The following is a 27,505-nucleotide window of genomic DNA, read 5'->3' on the forward strand; positions in this document are numbered from 1 at the left end:
ATAATCCTTACCAATTAAATAACCCCTCACACACAGAAAGGATAACAGCCTGCTACAGGATTAGTGCCTTAGGATCTGAGTGCTTAACAATCTGACATGTTCCCCCACAGTGACATGTTAAAGCTGGTGTCAGTAATGGTGTAACTGACACGTTTGTCATATTACAACAACAAAGATATTACTTTAAACAATGTTTTCCCCCCTTGCACATCATTGTACGTGCAATAGAACAGCAGAGTATGTATTAAAAAATTTTGCAAGGTGCTGGAGGCTCTACCATTTCATAAACAAAAACAATAAGAAATGGGCTGGGGCGAAGTTTCTTCTAATGCGGATTCTAACATTAAAGGAAAATTCCACCCAAAAACTATATTTTGGTATAGTCCATCGTTGATAGTCCCAAAGTGTTTTGCATGTCAGCGATTGCGTTTTATATATATATATATATATATATATATATATGCATCACACCGGGTGTATTTTGAAAACTTAATTGGTGACAATGCATAATATTTTGGGACTAGATCAACAATAGACTGATGAAACAAACACCAAAATAGTTTTCGGGTGGAGTTTTCCTTTTAATGCCTGTTTTCTCTGAGCAAAATAAAACCTGCTCCTGGACTAAAAAGCAACGGTGCTTCTCCTCTGAAGATACTTTTTACTCCAGGATTAGGCTCAATCTGTGTCTGGGAAACCAGTCCACTATGTTTGATTTCCATCAGAGAAACTGAGGGTCTCTGACTGTAGTGGTTCAGAAGTATTACAAACTACCTCAAATCAAATTGATTTATTTAGCCCTTCGTACATCAGCTGATATCTCAAAGTGCTGTACAGAAACCCAGCCTAAAACCCCAAACAGCAAGCAATGCAGGTATAGAAGCACGGTGGCTAGGAAAAACTCCCTAGAAAGGCCAAAACCTAGGAAGAAACCTAGAGAGGAACCAGACTATGTGGTGTGGCCAGTCCTCTTCTGGCTGTGCCGGGTGGAGATTATAACAGAACATGGCCAAGATGTTCAAATGTTCATAAATGACCAGCATGGTCCAATAATAATAAGGCAGAACAGTTGAAACTGGAGCAGCAGCACGGCCAGGTGGACTGGGGACAGCAAGGAGTCATCATGTCAGGTAGTCCTGAGGCATGGTCCTAGGGCTCAGGTCCTCAGAGAGAGAGAAAGAAAGAGAGAATTAGAGAGAGCACACTTAAATTCACACAGGACACCGAATAGGACAGGAGGAGTACTCCAGATATAACAAACTGACCCTAGCCCCCCGACACAAACTACTGCAGCATAAATACTGGAGGCTGAGACAGGAGGGGTCAGGAGACACTGTGGCCCCATCCGATGACACACCCGGACAGGGCCAAACAGGAAGGATATAACCCCACCCACTTTGCCAAAGCACAGCCCCCACACCACTAGAGGGATATCTTCAACCACCAACTTACTATCCTGAGACAAGGCCGAGTATAGCCCACAAAGATCTCCGCCATGGGACAACCGGGGGGGCGCCAACCCAGACAGGAAGATCACATCAGTGACTCAACCCACTCAAGTGACGCACCCCTACCTGTCCTCAATTCTGAGTTAAAGTAACTGTCCAGTGAAAACTTTTAAAAGTTAATATCCTGCTAACTGATACCCAAATAATGTTGTTGACTCGTATTTGTGGCCAAACCCCACCCACAACAACTTGTATCTCAAACAGTTGCAAAAATGCTTGCTGTTTCCTCATAGAACATGATGTCATGTTGGCTGAACTGGCCAATCAGTGGTCTACTTGCATGAATATTTTAAATGACCAGTAGATGCCCACATCATTATGTTGTTGGACTGTGCCCACATCATTCCAACACAGAAAATCGTATTTTTTAATTAACATCCTTAATCACCATTTTTGGAAGGAAAACTTTCACTCTTATTGTAATTAATTCTAGGCAAATATCAGCCCCCGCAGAGAAGCACGAGATTGAACTTCATTCAACTTTGTAGAGTCTTTTCCCCTTAGTTAACACTATCAATGTTTCCCTTTACTGTAGGAATTGTGATCGGATCAATGCAATAATCCACGTTCACTGCAACATACTGAAACAAAACTAACGCTGCAAGACTTAATATGCAAAACTGTGTAAGCTATTTTGTTGTGGGCAGAACGCATCGGAGTAGGATTCCATTGCATTGACACTCATGACTCAGCCCGTACTCTACACAGGCCAGTGCGCCATAACCACTCAGAGCTCAAGTAGGCCTATTTTTACATTTACCACACTCTTATCCAGAGATACTTAGTGCATTCATCTTAAGATAGCTAGGTGGGACGACCACATATCACGGGCATAGAAAGTACATTTTTCCTCAAATATAGTTATTAATAGAGTCAGAGCTATGCAAGTGCATATTTTGGGGTGTGTGTATGTCGGGGTGAGGAGGAGGATTATTGAAGATACTGTTTGAAAAGGTAGGATTTCAGATGTTTTGAGAAGATTGGCAGGGACTCTGCTGTCCCAGCTTTAGGGGGAAGCTGGTTCCACCATTGGGGTGCCAGAACAGAGAAGAGCTTGAATTGGGCTGAGCGGGAGCTGCCCTCCCGTAGGGGTGGGAGGGCCAAGAGACCTGAGGTGGCAGAACAGAGGGTTCGAGTTGGGGTGTAGGGTTTGAGCATAGCCTGAAGGTAGGGAGGGGCAATTCCTCTTGCTGTTCCGTAGGTAAGCACCATGGTCTTGTAGTGGATGCGAGCTTTGACTGGAAGCCAGTGGAGTGTGCGGAGGAGTGAGGTGACAACCAGGCGGGCTGCAGCGTTCTGGATAAGTTTTAGGGCTTTGATGGCACAAGCGGGGAGCCGAGCCAACAGCGAGTTGCAGTCGTCCAGACGGGAGAGGACAAGTGCCTGGATTGGGACCTGCGCTGCTTCCTGTGTGAGGTGGGGTTGTAATCTATGGATGTTGTCAAGCGCTCCTGCTCTACTACTTTGATGTTTACAGAGAACGACAGGGTGTTGTCCAGGGTCACGCCAAGGTCCTTTGCACTCTGGAAGGGCAACACAGGAGTTGTCAACCTTGATGGAGATGTCTTTGAGCATGCAGGCCTTCCCGAAGAGCAAGAGCAGTTCCATCTTGTTGAGCTTGAGGTGGTGGGCCGACATCCAAGTTGAGATATCTGCCAGGCACGCAAAGTTGCGTGTTGCCACCTGGGGGGTCATCCGTAAAGCAACGTAGGATGCAATCCTAAGGGATACAGGTCTATAGTTTTTCACGTCAGATGAGTCGAGTGTTGGTTTCTAGAGGAGGGGAGCAACTCTGGACAATTCAGAGTTATAAATAAAGTCGAGGGTGTGTGGTCAGGGGTGAGTTGATGAAGGAAGTGATAAGTTCAAGAGATGTCACAGGATGTCACCTGGAGAGAGCGGGGAGAAGAGGTCAAGGCGTAGGGGTAGTTCTGTGTGAGTGAGACCAGTGGACTCAATAGGCTGAGTGAATGAGTAGCGAATGTCGTCAACCTTTTTTCAAAGTGGTTGACAAAGTCATCCGCAGAGAGGGTGGAAAAGAGTTTCCTAGGGTTAGTCAGAAACTTGGAATTTTGTGGTAGAAAATGACTTTAGCAGCAGATACAGAGGGAGGGAGTGAAAGGATGGTAGTTTTTGCTCAGCTGCCCATAGCTCTGTTCTGTAAGCTCGCAATGAGTCACTCAGCCACAGAGCAGGAGGGGAGAGCTGTCTTGGAGGAAAGGGGACAGTGCGAGTCATAGGGTGCGGAAAGGGAGGAGAGTAGGCTCAGAGGCAGAATCAGAAGGGAGATATGATGGAAGAGAGCAAAGATTGAGACGCCGCATTACCCTCTGGTTAGGGACTAAGTGGGTAGGGTTGGAGAAGAGGGAGACAGAAAAAGGAAACAGTAGTGATCAGAGATCTGGAGGGGGGGTGCAGTGAGATTAGTAGGCAAATAGCCTCTAGTAAAGGTGAGGTCGAGTATATTATGCCTTGTGAGTTGGAGTTGATTGGGGAAGGATGAGGTCAAGAGGCAAGGAGGTGAATGAGAGTTGGAAAGAAATTAAAGGCAGACGTCAGGGTGTTGAAGTCGCCATGTACAAAGAGTGGTGAGCCATCGTCCAGTGACGGCATGCAATTCAAATGAGGAGCTGGACACGTGAGAGAGAAAAGAGAATCTCCACTTAAGATAAATGAGTAGACCTGTGCCACCACCGCAACGACCAGATGCTCTTGGACTATGAGAGAAAACAGTCAGATGATGAGAGCTGCTGGAGTAGCAATGTTCTCTGGGGTGATCCATGGCGCCCCTCAGGGCCAAAAAGTAAAGGGACTGAATGGCAGCATAGGCTGAGATGAACTCTGCGTTCTTGACTGCAGTTCCAAACGACCTGGAATTCCACATGGGTTGTGTGCACAGGGTACATTAAATTAGAAGGGTTGCAGCCAAGGGGTGATGAGCGTCTGTCTGTAAAGCCTACAGGGAGAGGTTCAAACAGGTATAGAAAACACACACATACTTGACAAAGCTACAAAAGAGCAAAATGAGAATCTGTAAATAACTAGTTCAGATACTCAAGTAAGAGAGTGGTGTGGAGCCTTCCTCTCTTTCCTTCCTCAAATAACTCAGCAGAACAACTCTACAGTGACGGTCTTAGTTTTGCAACAAAACTGCCACAGCTGCCACTGAGAACCAGCGGACACTGAAGAACTAACGCTAATTGCCTAGCAGAGGTGGAGAGCTCACCTCCCTGTACTAATTGCTGATTACCTAGGAGAACAATTATACTTATCACTCCTGGAGATATCAGGACTCCTTTAGCTATATGCAAATATACCATTGCCATATATAGATCTGTGCCATTCACTTTGAACTGGACTGTGTTTACGGCATGACCGGTCTTGAGTAGATGCGCTTGTTTTGAGATCAAAGTGAGGGCTGCATGTAGCCACGTTGTGCACATTTGTTCATATCCTTTGCTAGTTAGTGAGTTATTAGCCCAGTTCTATATAATTTGTAGTCAGCAATGGGGGAGTGATTGCTTCCTACAAGAGCACAAAATATGTACATTTCTACATCTTTGAAAAGTGAGTCAGGTAAAGAGCTTTTTGTCTTAAAAGGGGCAGTGTTGTATTTTGAGACCGGTAGCCAATAGGCAGAGGCTAACATAAGTTGTCTTATTCTCTGTAATAATGGTATGGGAATAATAATGCATTTTATTTTCTTACATCAAACACAACGTTTTCAGTCACCTTGTCCGAAGGACAAGTGGATTAACAGGTTAACGTCAAGCCCTGCATATTGTTTTTTCCTAAAATCTCATGGAATGTAGGCCTACATTGAACACCAGACATTGGATGCTACTGTAGGCTGAATGATAGAACAGCCAGCCGAAAAAAAATAACTTGGGTGAACATTGCTTATAGGTCATATTTCATAGAAATCTGGAAACACTGGACAGTTACTTTGTGGTTTCAGATGTCCTAAACACTGCACTTTCTCCCTCCTCTCCAAGGACTATCGAGACATCATAGACACTCCCATGGACCTGGGGACTGTAACAGAGACTCTGATCATCGGGAACTACGAGAACCCCATGGAGTTTGCCAAAGATGTCCGCCTAATTTTCAGCAACTCCAAGGCCTACACGCCCAACAAGAAGTCACAGGTTCGTGCCCTTGAGTTCTTTACAAGATTCAAGGGGGGAAAGAAATGCGGTGGGTCAACTATATCTCAACAATTTATAACCCTGACCCTTATACAGTGCCTTCAGAAAGTATTCACACCCCTTAACTTTTTCCACATGTTTTTGTTACAGCCTGAATTTAAATTGATACAATTGAGATGTCACTGGCCTACACACAATACCCCATAATGTCAAAGTAGAATTAGGTTTTTATACATTTTTACAAACTAATTAAAAATGAAAAGATGAAATGTCTTGAGTCAATAAGCATTCAACACTTTTGCATCGCAGTGCTAGCTGTGCCACTAGAGATTCTGGGTTCGAGTCCAGGCTCTGTCGCAGCCGGCCGCGACCGGGAGACCCATGGGGCGCAAACAATTGGTCCAGCATCTTCCAGGTTAGGGGAGGGGTTGGCCGGCAGGGATATTCTTGTTCCATCGCGCACTGAGACTCCGGTGGCGGGCCTGGGAGCAGTGCACGCTGACACGGTCACCAGGTGCGCTGTGTTTTCTCTGACACATTGGTGCAGCTGGTTTCCAGGTTAAGTGGGCATTGTGTCAAGAAGCAGTGCGGCTTGGTTGGGTTGTGATTCGGAGGACGCACGGCTCTCGCCCTTCACCTCTCCCGAGTCAGTACGGGAGTTGCAGCGACGAGACGAGACTGTAACTACCAATTGGATGCCATGAAATTGCGGAGAAAACGGGGGTAATTAAAAAGTTTTTTTTTCAAAAAATGTATTAAAAAACAAAATAAATAAAAGCTTTTTTTTCTTTATTTAACCCCTTTTGAACCAGACTTGTGGAGGTCTACAACTTTTTTTCTGAGGTCTTAGCTGATTTCTTTAGATTTCCCCATGATGGCAAGCAAAGAGGCACTGAGTTTGAAGGTAGGCCTTGAAATACATCCACAGGTATACCTCCAATTGACTCAAATTATGTCAATTAGCCTATCGGAAGCTTCTAAAGCCATGAAATCTTTTTCTGGAATTTCCCAAGCTATTCAAAGGCACCGTCAACTTAGTGTATGTAAACTTCTGACTCACTGGAATTGTGATACAGTGAAATAGTCTGTCTGTAAAAAATTGTTGGGAAAATGACTTGTGTCATGCACAAAGTAGATGTCCTAACCGACTTGCCAAAACTATAGTTTGTTCACAAGAAACTTGTGGTTGATTAACAAGTTTTAATGACTCCATCCTAAGTGTATGTAAACTTCCGACTTCAACTATACATACTCAGAAAGGTGATTCTGACATGTATTGACTCAGGGGTGTGAATACTTATGTAAATTAGATTCCTGCATTTCCTTTTCAATACATTTGCAAAAATTTCTCAAAACATGCATTTGCTTTGTCATCATGGGGTATTGTGTATAGAATTTTGAATTCAGGCTGTAACAAAATGTGGAATAATTAATACTTTCTGAAGGCACACTGTGTTTTGTGCGAGAATGGTATTTTTGATCTTCATTGTTTCATCTCCAGATCTACACCATGACCCTGAGCCTATCAGCCTTCTTTGAAAGACAAATCATCTCCATCATTTCGGATTACAAGTCTGCAGTCCAGAACCAGCGGAGGAAGAGTCGCCAGAGTGTCAGCTACAGGAAGAGACTGCACAGCGGAGGCAGCTCCCCTCCCACCAGCCGACCCTCCAGGTACTGGCCTGGCTGGAACCCTTCTCTACAACTCTTAAATCCACTGCAATAACCCCAACTATTATGTTCCACTCCTTGTAGGATCTATTCAGATTCCACCTAAAACACTATGCCTTGGTGTCTCTTTAACTCTAGTCCTAAAGGGAAGCACAAGTCAAGGAAGAAACCAACACCAAAAGAATTACAGACCTCATCCAAGAAGCGGCCTCGCAGGCCATCTCAAGGTAACACTCTTGTCGTGAGTGTATGTTTGTGTCGCTGTGTGGCGGTATGTGTTTTAGAGAAGTGTGAACTGTGGGTTGGGTGGTTACGTGACGTGCTGCTGTTGTTGCAATGTCAGAGACGAGCAGTGTGATGGTGGATGAGGACAGCCAACCCTCATCATCGTCTAATTCAGGGACAGGAAGCCACAGTGGGGGTCCAGGGGCCGACCGTGTCACCCGCAGCCAAACCACTCCCGTCAAGAACTCAGGTATTACTACACAGGGTAACCAACTCCAGCAGGCAGTGGATAAATAGTCCTTCATAGAGCTGTTTCACCACGCTATCTAGACAAATGTATGATTTTGCCAACTGCTTGAATGTTTGGAGTCAGCCTGGTTAAATCGCTGCAGTTAATCACATCATTACTATGTTTTCACTGCTGCCAAAATCACACAATTAGAAAGGGTTATCATGTAAGTCTACTTGGCAGCAGTTACTGGAGGCTACTTTAGTAGGTGTTGCTGTGCTATGTTTAACAGGGAGGCGTTGTGTGCCCCTCTTCCCCCCCAGAGGGTAACAGACCTCTCACTAACGGCACCAGACAGAGCCACAGGAGACGAGTGCTGCAGGAGGATGAGGGAGAGGGATCTGGCGGATCCAATAGCTCATCTTCGTCATCGTCTTCCTCGTCTTCCTCATCATCCTCCTCCTCATCAGACAGTGAGTCGGACAGTGAGTCAGAGGTTGGAAAGTTTGTGGACGGGGGAGATCACGACTACAGCAAAGCTCCCCGCTTAAAAACGGGCCACAAAGTCAAGGGCAAGATGGCCGTCTCTGGGAAGAGGATGCTGGAAGAAGAGGAGGCTCCAGAAAGAACCAAGAGAGCACGAGTCCAGGCAGAGGAGCAGGAAGAGGAGGATGAAGATGAACAAGGTGAATATGAGGAGGAGGAGGAAGAGGGGGAGCAGCCACAGCCACCGCAGCAAGAGGAAGGGGGGCAGCCTGAGGACGAAGAGGAGGAGCCTGAGGACGAAGAGGAGCCTGAGGAAATGGAGGAATCAGAAGAGGAGGACTCAGAGCAGGGTGAGAGTGGGGCAGAGGGCGGTCAGAAAAGCAGCAGCCGTAGTAAGTCTGGTCAGGTGAACACTCGGAACCAGGGCCGCAGGACAGTGTTGTACAACGACGAGTCAGATGACGAGTCAGGGACCACAGAGGACCCACTCAACCTAGGCATGTCCCGCTCAGGACGGCTACGCCGCATGACCGAAAAGGCCCGGGTCAGCCACCTTATGGGCTGGAACCACTGACTCACACAACCCCCTCAAACCACCTTAAACTGGGCTTCTACCAACCACCTATCTACCTTACCCACCAGGCGTGAGACTGGAGACTGTACAATTGACTAAATTAATACTTCAGGGATTTTGCTTTAATTTTTTTATTGATTTTTGTATCATTTTGCTTTGTGTACGAGACTGTTTACGACTCTACTGGCAGTGGTGCTCCTTATCTTGCCAAGGAATCTCCATCCCTGGTCTTCAAAGCTACTCATCAACATGGACCCACAAGTCAACTCACTCACCTCCGCCTTACTTACTGCTCTCCTGGGCCTTAAAGACTCCCCCTTACTCTTCTATCAACTTATAACTCTTCTCCTTCTCATCCTCAGTTTTCCTCCCCCATCTTTCTCTTACCCTCCTTCTCACCTCCGATCTTCCTGATCATACAACAACAAAGGTTCAAGAGATGCCAAAAACTGGTGCTCATATATTATAGCTCAAGGAGACTAAGCTCTGCTGTCCTCTACATCTGGATGACAGACAGACTGATGCTCCCTTTCCTTCTCTCTGTTTGTGTTCTGTCTGAACAGTACAGTACATCTCTCCCTAAATTACCCTCTTCCACATGACCCCCTCTGTGTTGGGTTGTCTGATTGACGCTAACCCTCCCACTATGCTTCATCCTCCCCAACCCCCATCCTTCACTTTGGGAGGTCAACTCTGGTGTGCTCATTCACCGCATTCATTAATCTATTTTTAGGCATCCAGGCTAGGTCTTAGAGGACTGCTGTGTCTGTGGGTTTTAGTTCTCAGACTATCTTTGCGTGGGAACGTATTGATTCTAATTAGTTGAGGTGGTGACTTCTTTCATCATTAATTATGTCTACTAATAAAATGCTGCATGCCTACAGTACAATGTTCTGCCATTGAATCAGAGGCAGACCTCCTTAGTTAACTCCTGGGCCACTGAATGTTTTCAATGCTATATCCCCCGCAATCCTTATCAATTCTGTAGAGTTTGTATATTTGCACATACAATAGGTTAATAGAGGCTTTGCCGTATCCTCTTCCTGTAGCGTGTGGTTGTTATGGTTGAGTGATGTCTAGTGTGGTAGCTAGTGTAGTGAAAGAGTGTGGGTAATTGGAAAGGAGAAATGCAAGGCGATTGTATAAGGGTCTACCATTGTTCTATTTCTGTTGGTCGGAACATACTTTCATTGATCTAAATCAAATGCTTGCATTAATTTATAACTTCCAGGGCACTGTCCTTCAACCCAGCATGTTCAAACCAGTCATTGGTTCAAACACAAACCAAAGTGCATCATGGTACTTTGGGGAGAGGCTCGCCCATAGCCACCACTCACTTCCACCTCATACTGAAAAGGACATTTTTTTACTACAGAAATATTTATATTTTTTCACTGTATTATACACTTTGCAATTATTCCTTAGCTAATATTAATGATGGTGAAATGTTTGCACATGTATCTATTGTATGTGGCAGCTGAATTTGAGATTTTTTGTTGGGCTGAGTATGCTATCCTGCCCTCTGATTTTACTCTTAATCACAATATTGGATGACCAGACAAGCCACAAAGAGCAAAGAACAGATTTCACTCCATGCAGTTCTAAACAACGGACTTTTTATTTGTGTGTGCAAAGCGCAGATAAATTGTGCCAATAATATTCAACACATTTGCATACAAATACACCTTTTCTGGGCTGTTTTGTGATAGATTGTTTTCTTGTGAGCATTATTGAACCAGAGGGTTGTGTTTGCTTGGTCAAAGGTCGGAGGGTCCGACACAGCTGAGCCACTTGGCAACGTTGTCTAAGAAACAGAAACCAAGGCTACAGACAGCCAGGTTCTCTTCTCTCCTTCGACTTCCTAACATAAGGTGCTCTGTGTGTCATACGCTAAGTGTTCCAGGACTCAGCCCTCCTGTGCTCCCCATGCCCCCAGGATCCACCCGGCTCCACTACCCCAGGAATCAGCCTACTACACTCTGGTTTAGGGTCTCTGAAATACCCCTTAGGTGTCATCTGATGGGCCATGCTACTGCTAGTCATGTTGCCACACTAGGGAAAGAGATGGGACTGCAAAATCAATCAAGGTTTTCGTTAGTTAATCGCGAGACAGCAGTAACTGTCGTCTGCAAACTGTGGGTATAGTTTGAAAACACATCACTTGGGCCAATGGATAAATCCCTACTCAATAATTTGTGAACATGTTCTCTTAATATAATAGATGGTAAATGGACTTGCCTTTAAGCAGTAGATTAGTAGTTTCTGAATCCAGCAATGATGACATTCTAGGTGTAATAATAAACGTGACTTTTTTTTTCCTACACAATATTTTTGATTGTGTGTTTTGTTTTTTTAAATAAAGGAGCGACATGGATTCTCCCAACTTGGTGCCCCTGGTATTTGGCTCATTCTGTCACATTCTCTAAACACAATACAAACATGCCCACTTTAATCACCATAGAAAACATGATATGGTGGGGAGAACAAGTATTTGATACTCTGCCGAATTTGCAGGTTCCTACTTACAAAGCATGTAGAGGTCTAATTTTTTATCATAGGTACACTTCAACTGTGAGAGATGGAATCTAAAACAAAAATCCAGAAAATCACATTGTATGATTAAGTAATTGATTTGCATTTTATTGCATGACATAAGTATTTAATACATCAGAAAATCATACAGACCTTCTCCAGATCCTTCAGGTTTCGGGGCTGTCGCTGGGCAATACAGACTTTCAGCTCCCTCCAAAGATGTTCTATTGGGTTCAGGTTCTGGAGACTGGCTAGGCCACTCCAGGACCTTGAGATGCTTCTTACGGAGCCACTCCTTAGTTGCCCTGGCTGTGTGTTTTGGGTCGTCATGCTGGAAGATCCAGCCATGACCCTCTTCAATGCTCTTACTGAGGGAAGGAGGTTGTTGGCCAAGATCCCGCGATACATGGCCCCATCCATCCTGCCCTCAATACGGTGCAGTCGTCCTGTCCCCTTTGCAGAAAAGTATCACCAAAGAATGATGTTTCCACTTCCATGCTTCATGTTTGGGATGGTGTTCTTGGGGTTGTACTCATCCTTCTTCCTCCAAACACGGCGAGTGGAGTTTAGACCAAAAAGCTCGATTTGTCTCATCAGACCACATGACTACCTCCCATTCCTCCTCTGGATCATCCAGATGGTCATTGGCAAACTTCAGATGGGCCTGGACATGCGCTGGCTTGAGCAGGGGGACCTTGCGTGCGCTGCAGGATTTGAATCCATGACGGTGTAGTGTGTTACTAATGGTTTTCTTTGAGACTGTGGACCCAGCTCTCTTCAGGTCATTGACCAGGTCCTGCCGTGTAGTTCTGGGCTGATCCCTCACCTTCCTCATCATTGATGCCCCACAAGGTGAGATCTTGCATGGAGCCCCAGACTGAGGGTGATTTGACCATCATCTTGAACTTTTTCTAATAATTGCGCCAACAGTTGTTGCCTTCTCACCAAGCTGCTTGCCTATTGACCTGTAGCCCATCCCAGCCATGTACAGCTCTACAATTTTATCCCTGATGTCCTTACACAGCTCTCTGGTCTTGGCCATTGTGGAGCGGTTGGAGTCTGTTTGATTGAGTTTGTGGACAGGTGTCTTTTATACAGGTAACGAGTTCAAACAGGTGCAGTTAATACAGGTAATGAGTGGAGAACAGCAGGGCTCCTTAAAGAAAAACTAACAGGTCTGTGAGAGCCGGAATTCTTACTGGTTGGTAGGTGATCAAATACTTATGTCATGCAATAAAATGCAAATTAATTACTTAAAAATCAGACAATGTGAATTTCTGGATTTTTGTTTTAGATTCCGTCTCTCACAGTTGAAGTGTACCTATGATAAAAAATTACAGACCTCTACATGCTTTGTAAGTAGGAAAACCTGCAGTGTATCAAATACTTGTTCTCCCCACTGTATATAATGTTATGTCACTACTCATGGCAAAATGGTACTGTGAATTCACACTTCCTCTATGTGTTCCAGCCATTTTCTCCTGTACCTCATTTGTTTTCCCAGACCCCATGCTGTTGACGTGTTATTGTTTGAGTCATCACGGCAGGATTTTCACATCCTGCCAGTCAACACACTTGGCACAAGCTGAGCTGCCACTCTTCACCAGGCCCTGTGTATTCCACAATAGCCACTCTTGTCTGGCTGTTTAAAACCCATCCCTGGCTTGGTGAGTCATCTCTGGCTGCCCCCTCAAAGAGCCATGATGATGAGTCATAAAGATGCACCATGGGCCATATCTCTGCAGTGATGTCAGTCCCACCCCGCCTCTGCCCCTGACTACCCCACACCACTGTCCCACAGTTACCTGCTCTATCTCAGAGAGAGTGAGGAGGAGGAGGAGTAGCAGCCTATGTGTTGGATAGGGTATGGAAGCTAGGAGGAGAGTGGACAAGTCTGGTGGTATGGTTGGTTGGTTTTCAGCCAGTTAGCCTTGTGATGGAGGTACCTCCACTAGATAATGCACTGAAGACTGGAGAGATGAGTCAGACACTCAGCTAGCAACAATACTTAACACTCTTCTGACGCATGGTGCTTCAGCACGCCCAGAAAGACTGCAGTGATGTTGAGGGTCTCTGGATGGAAACAGGCAAATGTATCAATTTGCACTGTTATAAAACTGTAAAAAATACTTTAAAAAAAAATTGTGTTACTTCCTTTGGAATGCTGAAGTCACCTCCTGTCAGAAAGCCATTATAATTACATTCAGCATCAACCAGATCCTTTTCACTCCAGTGCAATTGGCATCACTGTCTAGAGGCTGTATGCAAGTAATCTGAGGATGTTTAAATGTATGAGGTTTATTATCAAAATGACCATACAAATTGAGCAAATATTTGAATCTGAATGGGGATACAGAGATCATGAAAATGCATGATGTTTCTCTACCGATACATGACAGTAGCTCCAGATAAAGTTCCGATAATGAGACAAAATGATTATACCTAAAGAATCCCAACATAGATTACTGTATTACAATTTACAATCAACGCTATGGTTTATGAGAAGTACCAGATTACTGCACAGTTACATTTACATTAGACTTTCATCTATATTGAATTGGTGAATCACACATACATCCGATACATCTATAGTTCACTAATTAACAACAAGGTTGCGTACGTTTACATTGTGCTTCAGATTCAATTGCCCGTTAGGGTAACTCACCTACCACCACGCCTGTGCTGAAAATACATTTTGTATTTTTTGTATTTTTTTTTACATATGACCTCTTAGGTGTCTTTTACAATGAAATGGCACACAGAAATAAGTAACAGTGAATCTATGTTTGGTGTGAGTGTCATTCTGTCTCACAGTTACAACTTAGATCTCTAAATCTTACTTCTAAATACTACCACATAACGAAACTGAGGGGTGATAGTTTAAAACACTTTGGAATCTGTCTTATCTTAACAACCCTGATTTCGCCCTGATAAATTCATGTAGTCACTCATTAGACACTCAAACATTTACCAAGGATGCAGTCAGACATTAACACCCAGAAAACAAATCAATATGTACTCTACGCCACATTTCCCCAAGACCTAAGCACAGCTGATGATGTCATATCAAGATTTGTGACGTTACAATACAATATTAAAGGTAGATTCAGCGATATGACAGCATAGTGGATCAATTTCCCGCAAGAACTAAGAGCGTTAAAGCGCGAGGCTAAACTTCCCTGGTTTTTCAGTGCCCAGGCTACAATGCTGTGAACAGCTTAAATCAAACCTGTGCAGATACTGTGTGTGACTGGTCTTGCATCTCAATATTTTTTGGGGACAATGTTTTAAATTGAACCTTTATTTAAATAGGCAAGTCAGTTAAGAACAAATTCTTATTTACAATGACGGCCTACCGGGGAACAATGGGTTAACTGCCTTGTTCAGGGGCAGAACGACAGATTTCTACCTTGTCAACTCAGGGAATCGATCCAGCAACCTTTCAGTTACTGGCCCAATGCTCTAACCACTAGGCTACCTGCTGTCCCTGTGGTGTTGCTCGTGGCAACGTCATTTTGCTGAGTCTACCTTTAAACACAAGTGTGATCACTTCAAGAAAGTTCATTCACTTACATTCGTGAAGAACAACTCATCAGGTTCTCTAAAACACAGCGCAGTTTTTTGGCTTGATCAGATACTGTCTAATTTCAACATAATGTCTTGTGATTTTTGTCTAAATCAACTATGGTATGTCTAATTATTTTGAAGTGTTTATACCTTCATCCACTGCAGCATACTTGCCCGTCCTCTACCTCACTGTAGTATATGATAAGAAACGTTCAGTCAACTGTTCATACAGTATTTCTGTCATGTTTGAACAACTTTGTCATTAATTGACAGTACAGGATCCCCGCGTCACAGGAAGGTAACAAAGACAAAGCCTAGCCTGCTGCTGCAGCTGAAACAGCCACGTAAACTGTAATTTCCCTCTGTGACATTTTCCCTTGCAGCTTGCTCTCAGTGAGTAATCAGCTATTCTCTCTCCCAATCAAAACATTTTTCATTTGAAAAGAGTGACGTGGTGGCCTTTATCCAAAGATAAAGCTCCAACTCTCCCCATTTTGTGTCCGCTGTCTCACGTCATAGGCAGCGTCTTTTCAAAGCATTGAACAAATTGCGCTCATGCCTCTTCTTTTTAAAATCAATTTTGTGCCTCTGGTTACAGAGTAGAACCATATAGAATGCAGCCCGCATGCTCTCCCCCACTCACATGCAGGGGCTACACCAGGCCGGTCTGCATGTGGACATGTAAAGGGTAGGGGTGGTAAAGCAGAGGTGGCTGTGCTGCCTGGGGAATGTAGTAGCTGCTGAATATGGGGTCAGCCATGTATGGCGCAGGCTGGTAGAAGCAGGTGACGTTGGCAGTGTTGGGGATGGCGTTCTGTTCCCCCAGTACCCTCAGGGCCAGGACAGTGATCATATTGAGTGTCTGTCTCCTCTCATGTCCCATCAGACACACTGTACTCTCATCTATCACCCGACGCAAGGTCATCAGATAGTCATACTTGCTAGTCTCCTCGTCGCCAACAAAGTGGCAGCGCAGGTAGGCCTCGATCTTGCGCTGCTGCTCGCTAACGTCAGGAAAGTCAATAAAGAAACGGGAGCACATGTAGCGCTCTAGGGACTTAATCTCTGTCTCGCTGGCTGGCCTGAAGTTCCTCACCAGCAGGTCACTATACTTCAGAAGCCCACCTCCTCTGATCTCCTCTGGGTTATGGGTGGCAATCAGTCGGAAACGCAGATGATCCATGGCTTGCTCAAAGTCCCCGTACATGCACTCTGCTACCACAGTGATGCTGGCCTTGTCCCTTGGGGCCGAACTTGCCCCTGCCCGTGGACAGACCGTAGTTGTCTCTGGTGGCGCTAGTTCCTGAGTAGCAGCAGGTTCAGTCTCTGGGACTTGGTTCCCTGTTGTTTGAAGGGACAATGATTCCTCAGAAGCTTCTGAGTCTGGAGGCTTTTTTGAATATTTCACCCTGACTATTTGTTCTACGGTACAGGGTGAGATGTTTTTATCCTGGGATGAAACGGCTGGAGTAAGGTGGTCTGTGAATGTTTTAGTGCCCTCTGACTTCCTCTGTCTGGACCCTGAGGAGGATGAATAATGGCCTTGATCAGTGTCTAATAAAGAGTGATTTGGTTGAGGTGTTGGAAGTATTTCTATAGGCTCAAACAGCTGTGTTGTCAGATCTGACAAATCTTTTAACAAAGACCATTTTTCAGGGAGTGATGAGATGCTGCTCATCTTCCGTGACATCTTCCTTGGTGGTTTAGGTGAGGGGCAATAGTCAGGGACAATTCCCTGGGATGTGTTACAGGTTTTCTTGGCTGGCGGAGGGAATAAATGTTCAAGATGTACGTTTTGTGTGACAGCAGTGCAGGTTTGGGATGTGGATTGAGGCATCACTTGAAGTTGCTCTTGCACTGAGTTCTCTGTGAGCAACACTGGGGATGGCTTGATGTCTTTTGACTCAGAGATCAGTGACTCCTCTATGTTACTTTGAGGGTTTACAGATATATTTGACACCAGAGGTTCCATCACGTCTGTCAATATTTTGGAGGAGGATATAAGTGAGGGATAATCTGTATTCTGAACAAATGGCATTTTTTCCTCTACTCTTATCTCAAGTACTGTATCAACCTTTACCACCCCCTCTTCTTCTACCTCTTCCTCATTCTCCAGAGTCCCCAGGTCTAGCTCTGCTCTCTCTATCTCTAACACTTCCAGTGGCTCTTGTTTTCCAGTTGCATGCACATTCATTGGATGTGATGATTCTTCCTCTTGAACAACAACCTGTTCACTGTGGCACGGACTGTCAGCGAAGCGAGTCATCATTGGATCTTTGTCTTTATCCTCTTTTAGATTCTCAGAGGTGGAAGAATACTGGGGTACCATTATGGCTTTCTCTGCCCCTCTATCTGGATGTAACACAATGCCATTGTGTGACTCCAATCCCTCACACTGAATTTCTTGCCTCCTCTCAGTCTCCCAGTATGACTCCAGCATACGGTCCAATATAATCTGGAAGGAGTCCACACTGAACTCAAACTGGCGTCGCAGGGAACTTACAAACCTGAGCCCCACTGTTTTACCCCTGTTATTGGACAGTGAGATAAGGCTCCAGCGGTCGTGCTCATTGAAGACCTTGACCATCTTCTGCACATAGGCCTCCTTCATGGTGAGGCAGGTGATCTTGCGTCTGTTGACCCCACGGGGAAGGAGGTCACGCAGGCTGCCCAGCACCACCTCCTTGATGACCTGGAAGTCCTCCTGTCTGGGCAGCTCCACTCCAAAGATGATGTCCAGGTCTCTGTAGCCTGTGCCATTGTCCCTGACCATCACATGGCTGGCGGTGGAGCCATTGAGGCGGATGTCCCTGACCCTGATCTCCCTCTCCAACAGCCGGTCCTTCACTACGTGGATGATGTCCTTGGGTCTCACCTCCAGGGTGGGGAAGTTCCCTCTGCCGTGGATGGGGATCACCTCTGTCAACACCTGGTCCAGAGTCTGGACTTGCTCCAGAGTCAAGTTGTGGAATCTTCTATCCATTTGGAGATCAATTATCTTGGGTTTAACTGCAAAAGGAGACAATATTGTATTTGTATTTGGAAGAAGCTGGGTAATTCAGTCGTACAGTCAGCTGGGTAATTTCATGCAACAAAATGTGTGTTAAATGGGAAACATTCTGTGTTTTATAACAAGGGAAGAAACACTACTAAGTAATTTATAGTATCATTCATTCACATTGAGTTCAGGGGTGTCTGAAACACAAGAGACACCAAAGGCGCAGTTTGCACAATTAAAAACTAAAAAATATGTGTTGTTACTACTAAGCATAAGAGCAGTACACGCACAAAGATACACACAACACATGCACACAGGGGGGTGGAAGATGTCAAATAAAAAATTCAACAGGAAGGTGACCAGCTTGGAACTTTCTCTTAGAGGATAAGTAATATGACTGAGCATACCTTGACCTTGTTTGAGGTTATAATGGTTTTATTGTCAATTTAGTAATTGATAAATGAACTCATTGAATAATACTCTTGTGTATAAACAAATCAATAAGGCTATGTAAACATTTTAAAAAGATATCCCACAAATCAGGTTAGCTTACTTTTACAGATTTAACTTGAACAGTGGTGGGAGGTCAACACTTGGGGTATGTATAGTCTACTTTCCCTCATGTTCCAAAAGTTTGCACGGACAGTTCTTATGGAATCCATAATGTACTAGAATAATAGTCGCATGCTGCAGAATTTTGGTCTCATGTGCAACCCCATCTCGCCCGCCCGCCTGCTCCCACTCTTTAGATAAGACCGTATGAGTCATACAGTCACTGAATAAAGCACCTCTCGCTGCGTCTTCTCTTGGATTTTCTGCATGCGTGTAAAAAAAAAACAATCGCCACTTCTCACATATTCACAATTTCTCGTTGTTGTATATTTGAGACATTTGCTATACAAATATTGTATAAAGGCTAAAGCCGGGAGTGTTGTTCATGATAATCAGATTCGATCTAGTAAAAAATGGTGTAGGCTAGCCTATCAATCAGTTCTCTTTTGAGTTTTTATTTTACAGTCATTTTTAGCCTATACTCATCGAAATGATAATGCATGTGCACAGTCTGCAATTTACCAAAATAATATTTACAAACCCGTTATTAGTCTAGCAAACACTCACAGACCACGTAAGCTATATAAAAATTATTAACAACACATATTTTATTGAACAGAAACTAATAAAATTGCCTATTTAAAAATTTTAAAAATAAAACGTGTTGAGTTTAGCCTACACCTATTCTTCCACGTCTTCAAATGATGCAATATTGTAAGGTATAATTTACACACTGGCCAACACTGTTTGCTATTGTTTAATCAATCCGTGAGCAATGCATTTCATTAGCCTACCAAATGTGCATTTGATTGATATTGACATAAAGAAATAATAAAGCACAAACCTTATGCATTTCGAAATGATTCCTGTATCAAATGTAGCATGACAATGATCATACAATTAAATAATATACTTTAGCCTACTCACCTGACTGCTGAGGAAAGGGTAGAACTTAGCCAAAGTATAGTAAGCTAAACAACAATAAGTGATATCCAACAGGTTAAATTGGGATCTCCGACCCGTAGACACCGTGCACAATGCGCTATTATCTTTAGAAGATGTAGGTTCGTTCTTGATCGCTGTCCAACCCAACACGACAGTGGCGCTTAAGGAAACAAACTGAAGTTCTACAGCGCACTGTTTTCTCTCAGCTGCGAGCGTAGTCTAGTTTCCATGGCAATCTGGCGTCACGACTTTAAGGTAACTCACGAAGCTCTGTTTGTTCATTATGGGATTATCTATCTATCAGATATCTTCACAATGTATACAAAAGTATGTGGACACACTTCAAATGAGTGGATTTGGCTATTTCAGCCACACTTTGCTGACAGGTATGTAAAATCGAGCACACAGCCATGCAATCTCCATAGACAAACATTGGCAGTAGAATGGCCTTACTGAAGAGCTCAGTGAGTGACTTTCAATGTGGTACCGTCATAGAATGCCACCTTTCCAACAAGTCAGTTTGTCATATTTCTGTCCTGCTAGAGCAGCCCCGGTCAACTGTAAGTGCCTGTTATTGTGAAGTGGATGCTTCTAGGAGCAACAAACAGTGCTGAAGCATGTAGCGTGTAAAAATGATCTGTCCTCGGATGCAACACTCACTACTGAGTTCCAGACTGGCTCTGGAAGCAATGTCAGCACAATAACTGTTCATTGGGAGTTTCATGAAATGGGTTTCCATGGCTGAGCAGCTGGTCTAAAGGTCTAAAGTTATACTGTTACATTGGTGTCGTGACCCGGATCACTGGTTGCTGCGGAAAAGGAGGAGGTCAAAAGGGGGGTGAGTGCAACGGATGTGAAACGGCTCGCTAGTTAGCGGTGGTGCGCACTAAATAGCGTTTCAATCGGTGACGTCACTTGCTCTGAGACCTTGAAGTAGTGGTTCCCCTTGCTCTGCAAGAGCCGCGGCTTTTGTGGAGCGATGGGTAACGATGCTTCGTGGGTGACTGTTGTTGATGTGTGCAGAGGGTCCCTGGTTCGCGCCCGGGTATGGGTGAGGGGACGGTCTAAAGTTATACTGTTACACACACAAGCCTAAGATCACCATTCACAATGCCAAGTGTTGGCTTGAGGGGTGTAAAGCTTGCCCTTACTGGACTCTGGAGCAGTGGAAATGCATTCTCTGGAGTGATGAATCACGGGTCACCATCTGACAGTCCGACGGACGAATCTAGGTTTGGTGGAAGCCAGGAGAAAACGCTACCTGCCCAAATGCATAGTGCCATCTGTAAAGTTTGGTGGAGGAATAATGGTCTGGGGCTGTTTTTCATGGTTCAGTCTAGGCCCCTTAGTTCTAGTGATGGGAAATCTTAACGCTACAGCGTATAATGACAAGAACAACAGTTTGGGGAAGGCCCTTTCCTGTTTCAGCATGACAATGCCCCTGTTTACAAAGCGAGGTCCATACCGAAATTGTTTGTTGAGATCGGTGTGGAAGAACTTGACTGGCCTGCACAGAGCCCTGACTTCAACTCCATCGAACACCTTTGGGATGAATTGGAACGCCGACTGCAAACCACGCCTAATTGCCCAACATCAGTGCCTGACCTCACTAATTTTCTTGTGGCTGAATGGAAGCAAGTCCCCACAGCAATGTTCCAACATCTAGTGGAAAGCCTTCCCAGAAGAGCAGAGGCTGTTATAGCAGCAAAGAGGGTACTAACTCCATATTAATGTTCATGATTTTGGAATGCGATGTTCGAGGAGCAGGTGTCCACATACTTTGGTGATGTAGTGTATCTATCTATCTCGTCTGTCTGTCAAGTGATTAGTGATGCACTGGTGTGACGTTTATATTAGACAGATACACAGATTCAAAGAAATGTAAACTGTGTAGGTAGCCCTATCCACACCACAAAGAATAATTATGTTTGCAATGTTTTCAACATTTGTAAATAGATGTGCTCTAAGGGCTAATGTGAAGGGCTGAAACGATGTGCAAGTAGGCTACAACTCCACTCAGATGACAATTAGAAAATTATTGTAGGAGTCTAGGATAGAGTTATAAGAGGGTTTGTGCCTGTTCTAGGTCAAATCATGACCTTTGTGATCTTCAGGTCGGAAAGTCGGAATGCTAGAAAGATGCCCGAGTTCCCAACTTGGAATTCTGAGTTGGATGACCATTCAAAACTATTTTTCCTAGTCAGAGCTCATTTTCTCCCCAAGTTCCCAGTTGTCTTGAACGCACTGAAGTCTGAGATTTCCGAGTTCCCAGTTGTTTTGAAAGCAGCATAAGTATCATTTAGGGGTGATTGAGCAGACCTTTACAGAGCACTGCAGGAGGAGCTTGGGAGGTATGCACTGGCTGAGCTGCTGCAAAGAGGGTGAATATCATATCAGACAGAGGGTGAGTCATCCTCTCGCTCACTGCCGTGATCCAGAGACGCAAACCTTAACATCAATCAAGCTCGCTCACCGCCCACACCTCAGTTACGCCACCGCCTGTCTGACGAGAACCCCCAGCCCCCAACCTGATTGGATTGTCTCTGCACTGACATACCACCAGAGATAAGGGATGGAGGGAGGGATATTCCTATATAAACTGTAAACATAATATATCGTAGAAAATGTAACAATCCATCTTAGTATTCAATGTCAGAACTTTACACGTCCATTCAGTCATCCACTGACAAAAATAAGGTTGTTAGTGACGTCAATTGGAACGCATAGAACGCACCCTTGAACATGTGACCGTGACGTATTTATATTTGGGTAGTGTAGCCGGAAGTATCAAGGAGAGGAATATCTGAAGAAGAAAAGCTTTTGCATTACGTCTAAATCGAGAAGAGAAACAATAAAAATACATTCATTCTCGGACCATCAAGGAGCCTACCAGCATGTCGAATATGGAGAGTATCCTTTCGGAAATGTTTGCTAGCTACTAGATGCATTAAATTGCCACCAGGAAATTTAGACAAAGTGAAAGGCCTGTTGTTTTAGTCCGTGACTCGTCTGAATATGAATTTCAAAAGCCATATCAGGTTTCGATTCGTATTTATGCTTATAGTCTATACTTGGATGGCTTGGTGACAAAGATAAACGCTTGTTTGCTGTTATTGGTATTGTGTATCTGCCATGGGCATAACAGTCAGTACAACACGTTTAGTAAACAAGTTTACTTTCGTCTGAAGACACCCATTGCCTGGTAGCATGGCTGGCATTTCAATTTTATTCACATGATTACATCACAAGTATTTTAGTTCTGTGGTGGGAGCACCCCATCGATTAAGTTTTGTAAAGAGTGCCAATAAGGGGAACAAATACTGGAAGCTTCAGTTATGTAGCTATGGCATTTTTGAAACCGTATTAAAACACGCAATCAGCAGTCGCTACATACATTTGTGGACTTATAAATATGTACCCATTGATTATTGAAGAATATAACATAAATGCCTCATGAGCTGAGTTCAACTTTCCTACCCCATAAGAACCCAAAATATAACCTTGTTTTACTCCAATATTTGTAAACAAACATGGTAAAGCCTCAAAACATGGTTAAAACAATAATTTTGATATGGATGGTCAGTCCTAGCATCCATAGCTATGTCTATACATATTAGTGGTTACATTTCTCCAAGACCATCCCTCAGCTTTTTACCAAAACAGTGGCAGAGAGGCTTTTGTTATTTTCTAACTGCTGATTGGCCCTTTAACTTCCTATCCCAGAGCATCTCTTTAATCTCAAGTTTGCAGCCAAAGAACTGCAACGAAGCTCTAAGAAATGTGACAAAGAGGAAAAGGCAGAGAAGGCCAAAGTCAAAAAAGTAAGTAGGCCTTTTACCTCATTAGTCAGTCCTCCAATCACCTCATCATAGCTCTGAACATTCTCAACTGAGAATGTAGTGACTGAACCTTTATCCTCACCGTAGGCTATCCAAAAAGGAAATGTGGAAGTGGCACGGATCCATGCGGAAAACGCCATCAGACAGAAGAACCAGTCGGTCAACTTCCTAAGGATGAGTGCTAGGATTGATGCAGTGGCCGCCAGGGTCCAAACAGCAGTCACAATGAACAAGGTGCAGTTGTTTTACATACCTACGTCCTACAAGACTTCATACAATGACATTCTTGGTTTGAGACATTGATTCTGCTTAAGATTGGCCCACTTTTACTTTGGAGGGAAAATTTGGTGCAATATCTGTAAAAGAGTGCTAGGTTACTACTACAACGATTGCTGATTCCAACCACACAGCAAGGTACCTTTCTATTTTAGTAATGTTCGTTCATTCTACAGGTCACTAAATCTATGGCTGGAGTGGTGAAAGGCATGGATGCCACACTGAAGAGTATGAACCTGGAGAAGGTAGTGTGTGTGTGTGTGTGTGTGTGTGTGTGTGTGTGTGTGTGTGTGTGTGTGTGAGCTTGCTCCTAGTCAAATACATCAATTTGATAGTTGTCACACTTATGACGGTATACATGTTATATTCTTCACCATCTGAGAGGGAAATTTGTTAATGAATGTCTCATCTCTCTAGATCTCTGGGCTCATGGACAAGTTTGAGCATCAATTTGAGACGTTAGATGTACAGACCGCTCAAATGGAGGACACCATGAGTAGCACAACCACACTAACCACCCCACAGGTAATGATTATTTTCTGGGCTCCTGCTAGACAGACTTTTGGTCTTGGACCAGATCTGTGGCCTTTGATCTTCAAGTCTGTAACAGTAAATGCATACAAGTGCAGATCATGACAAGATACATTTATTGAGATTAGTTTATTCTGCTCTGTTCACAATCAATGGAGACTAACAGTCAGAGACGTGTGTTTCAGAATCAAGTGGATTCACTGATGCACGAATTGGCTGATGAAGCAGGGTAAGAATTCCTTATTTTGTGGTTCTATTGTTGAAAAAAAAAAATGTCTTTAAAAGTGAGAAAATTAATGCACATCAATTTGTGTGTAGGTTGGACCTGAACATGGAACTCCCACAGGGACAGACTGGATCAGTGGGCACCAGTGTAGCGTCAGCAGAGCAGGTACAGGAACAGGCCCCGAACAAGAGCTATTATAAACCCTACCACACTTTCAATTGTCTACTTAACACGATCTTTCAAATAAATGATTGGGATAATAGAGCAATGATAACAATGCTGATATGATTATAGTAGCTGTGTCCCAGGCTTGCAAAAAAATGGTCCTTAGCCCCAAAAAATGGTCCTTAGCCCCTTTTCACACAAGAATGAAAATGTTGTGTTTTTAGAGATCTGCAACATTGCCTGTTATCTTTTGTTCTCAGGATGAGCTGTCTTCAAGGCTTGCCAAACTCCGAGACCAAATGTAAAGGAAGAACTCAGTCTGAGACCTCAAGTGCAGAGCTTCAGGTTACAAGACCTGCTCTGTTCTTTTCATAATGTCTTTGTCTCACTCCTTTAGTTTTTCTCTTTGATCCTACTGTATCCTGTTTGAGAGGCTTGCCCTTGGGTCCTTATTGGTGTTCTTAATTTACTGTTGTATATAGAGTATCAAGTTACAGGAATATTTGCCACCCGCCTACGAACACTAAAGCAAAGACTTACTGGTTATGGAAAATGAATTCAATCTTTGAAATAATATATTATAACTGGGATGGTTGCGTCTGCGACTGATGCTTTTTGTACGTCCATTTTTTGTGTGTAGTAGTTTGGCAGACCTCTTGTCTTAAGAGGAAACTGCAATGTTATATTTGTTTCTTTCTGGTGTCCCTCCTTTTTAGACATTTTCCCATACAATAATTTATTCACGTGAAATATTATGTTTCAAAAATCTCATATCCTGTATCAGAACGGCATTGTTTTAAGGAGAGGTTGGTTGGTTGATTCTTACATTTGATTGATAACTGAGTCTTTGGATGTCATTTATTTTGTCCACCCTGATTAGGTTATTAGATAATACAATTTTATAACACTTTTAACCTCTTGTACCATTATCTTTTTCAGTCTCATTTCCATGTGTCTCACCCTATGTGTGTATGCAACCAATGTTGAAAATAATAGGGTTTAAAGATGAAAGTATTGAATGCATGTCAACATTGCATACATTACAAAAACCATCCCCTAGATTTGACACTGGAACTGACTGGAACACACCCACTTTTCCCCCTATGGCATCTTTCACCCACGCGTTTCCATTGCTTGGGTTGAATTCTATTGACCTCTTTATTGCATCTATTCTTGGGCCACGTGAAGTGGCTCCTCCCCGCTGGTAGTCACGTGAAATATGTTGACGAAGCTTTAGCAAAACGGTACAGTATAAAGATAGGCATAAACTGCTTCTCCAAAAAAATCCCAGATCACGCTTGTAGGTGACGTTGGCTAGCTAAGCACACGTGCATTAACGTCATCGGGTCTAACGGGCGTCTGGCGCCGAACTGTACATGTGCAGGCCGTCAAAACAAAGACACTCCTTTGTTTTTGATGAAATAAAAACGTGTCAGTTTGTCACTTTCACAAGGTTGGAGTAATAACATGTTCAACTACTTAAGACATTGGCGCGAATCTAGGTTGTGCCAACTAAAAAATTATTGGTTACTTCTCTCATTGACTTCTCAAACCTCAGCCTGCTTCGCAAGCATTCCCCGGAAGTCTCGCGATGTTTGCAAATTGTTACAGCAACAGTACGAGCCTCGACCAGTCCTTTCAGGTGATAAAGCATCAGATGACCCGTCGGTTGTATAATTAAGGAATAAGGCCCAAGGGGTTGAATGCTGATTGGCTGACCGCCATGGTATATCAGACTGTATACCATGTGTATGACAAACATTTATTTTTACTGCTCTAATTACGTTGGTAACCAGTTTATAATAGCAACAAGGCACCTTGGGGATTTGTGGTATATGGCCAATATACCACGGCTAAGGGCTGCATCCAGGCACTCTGCATTGCGTTCGGCTTAAGAAGAGCTGTTCTTCTTATTATTATTATTAAGAATAAGCTGTTCTTATTGGCACTATATCACAACACCTCCTGCCTTATTGCTTAATTATACCGCAGTGTGGGAAACGCATATTAACGCTCATTGTGTACGTTGTCCATGCAACGTCAATGGGCCGCGTGGTGCATTCTGGGTGATTGTGGGACATTAGCATGAATTTCGTCAACAAGAAGTACAACAAAAATACAGAGCTGCTATATAATTCACTTGTTCTCTGAAATATGGTAAAGCTTTGTAATCGTGACATTGTGTACTTTTGAGGAAAACGGGCAGGTTTCTTGACACATTACACTTTTAAAACAACTGGGAAATCTCAGACTTCAGTGCCTTCAAGAGTCAAGAAAACTGGGAACTCTGACAGTCTGGGGAAAGTGAACTGAGCAAGTTGAGCCTGCTCTGATGTTGCCCAGGTGTAAAAATCCCCATTGTTTAAGTGACATGTGTCAAACACAAGGACACATTTCTATCAGGCAGCAAGCACTGCCAACTGTCTGTGTGCCAAATGGCAGCACGTTGCCACACATGCCCCTCCTCCCAGACCCACACACATGAGCCAGCCAGTGTGCAGTTCATATCATTACTAATGACACTGACCGAATCTTCTACCAGCTAAATGTCATTGCTAAGTTTAATTTCCGTGTGAATAAAGGATTCACACACTAGTATAAATGACTAATAAAGGACACACGCTAGTATAAATTACTACTAAAGGACACACGCTAGTATAAATTACTACTAAAGGACACACTAGCATAAATTACTACTAAATTACACTAGGGCACTCGCGAGTATTAAGGAGTCGTAAATTGTCATCTACTTTATGAAATTACAGCCTGAATTCAATGTGGCTTTCACTCGCCGTGGAGTGAAAGTGCACAGACATGCCACAGTCCTAGGTTTCTAAAGCTTGACAATGAATAACCAAAATAACAAACCTACAACAAAACACCATTGCGAAGGAGAAACATGTAGGCCTATTACAGCAACATTTGAGCAGTAGCCGGCTGACTACTCAACTGCAACAAGTTGAGCTCACCATACAGCAGTGCTGCATTCAAGCACACCATGATCCATGCAGTGCAAAAAAACAATTAAAACAT

The 27,505-nt window shown here is 43.7% G+C and overlaps 3 protein-coding genes across 4 annotated transcripts in view; 2 read left to right on the forward strand and 1 right to left on the reverse strand.

The window, feature by feature from the left end:
* LOC112250229 (bromodomain and WD repeat-containing protein 3-like) overlaps positions 1 to 11,224 on the forward strand; it is a 30,261-nt gene extending 19,037 nt beyond the window's left edge. For both annotated transcript variants that reach the window (XM_042309133.1, XM_042309134.1), the window contains exons 36-40: positions 5,504 to 5,656; positions 7,158 to 7,330; positions 7,466 to 7,554; positions 7,671 to 7,802; positions 8,105 to 11,224. In XM_042309133.1, coding sequence (XP_042165067.1) covers positions 5,504 to 5,656; positions 7,158 to 7,330; positions 7,466 to 7,554; positions 7,671 to 7,802; positions 8,105 to 8,841 — 1,284 coding nt within the window. In that variant the 3' untranslated portion in view covers positions 8,842 to 11,224. The remainder of the gene's footprint in view (positions 1 to 5,503; positions 5,657 to 7,157; positions 7,331 to 7,465; positions 7,555 to 7,670; positions 7,803 to 8,104) is intronic.
* A 1,949-nt stretch (positions 11,225 to 13,173) lies between these two features.
* On the reverse strand, positions 13,174 to 19,633 carry LOC112250227. Its single transcript, XM_024420189.2, has 2 exons — positions 19,418 to 19,633; positions 13,174 to 17,949 (listed from the first exon to the last, which is right to left on the reverse strand). The coding sequence occupies exon 2, from the start codon at positions 17,921 to 17,923 to the stop codon at positions 15,593 to 15,595; it is 2,331 nt and encodes a 776-aa protein (XP_024275957.1). The 5' UTR covers positions 17,924 to 17,949; positions 19,418 to 19,633; the 3' UTR covers positions 13,174 to 15,592.
* Positions 19,634 to 22,189: 2,556 nt separating this feature from the next.
* LOC112250226 (charged multivesicular body protein 1b) lies at positions 22,190 to 25,386 on the forward strand. The gene is made up of 8 exons (XM_024420188.2): positions 22,190 to 22,345; positions 23,159 to 23,256; positions 23,362 to 23,508; positions 23,727 to 23,795; positions 23,968 to 24,075; positions 24,267 to 24,310; positions 24,400 to 24,472; positions 24,733 to 25,386. Exons 1-8 carry the CDS (start codon positions 22,330 to 22,332, stop codon positions 24,775 to 24,777), a joined length of 600 nt encoding a protein of 199 aa, XP_024275956.1. The 5' UTR covers positions 22,190 to 22,329; the 3' UTR covers positions 24,778 to 25,386.
* The last annotated feature ends 2,119 nt before the right edge of the window (positions 25,387 to 27,505 follow it).

This window comes from Oncorhynchus tshawytscha, linkage group LG30 (genome assembly GCF_018296145.1).
Source record: "Oncorhynchus tshawytscha isolate Ot180627B linkage group LG30, Otsh_v2.0, whole genome shotgun sequence".
Classification (NCBI taxonomy): Eukaryota; Metazoa; Chordata; class Actinopteri; order Salmoniformes; family Salmonidae; genus Oncorhynchus; species Oncorhynchus tshawytscha.

Excerpts from the sequence above, each read along its gene's own strand:
- LOC112250227 (XM_024420189.2), bottom strand. The coding sequence starts at position 17,923 with ATGGATAGAAGATTCCACAACTTGACTCTGGAGCAAGTCCAGACTCTG.
- LOC112250226 (XM_024420188.2), top strand. Across the intron at positions 23,796-23,967 it reads AGAGTATGAACCTGGAGAAG|ATCTCTGGGCTCATGGACAA; the intron begins GTAGTGTGTGTG and ends TCATCTCTCTAG. Across the intron at positions 24,076-24,266 it reads CCACACTAACCACCCCACAG|AATCAAGTGGATTCACTGAT; the intron begins GTAATGATTATT and ends CGTGTGTTTCAG.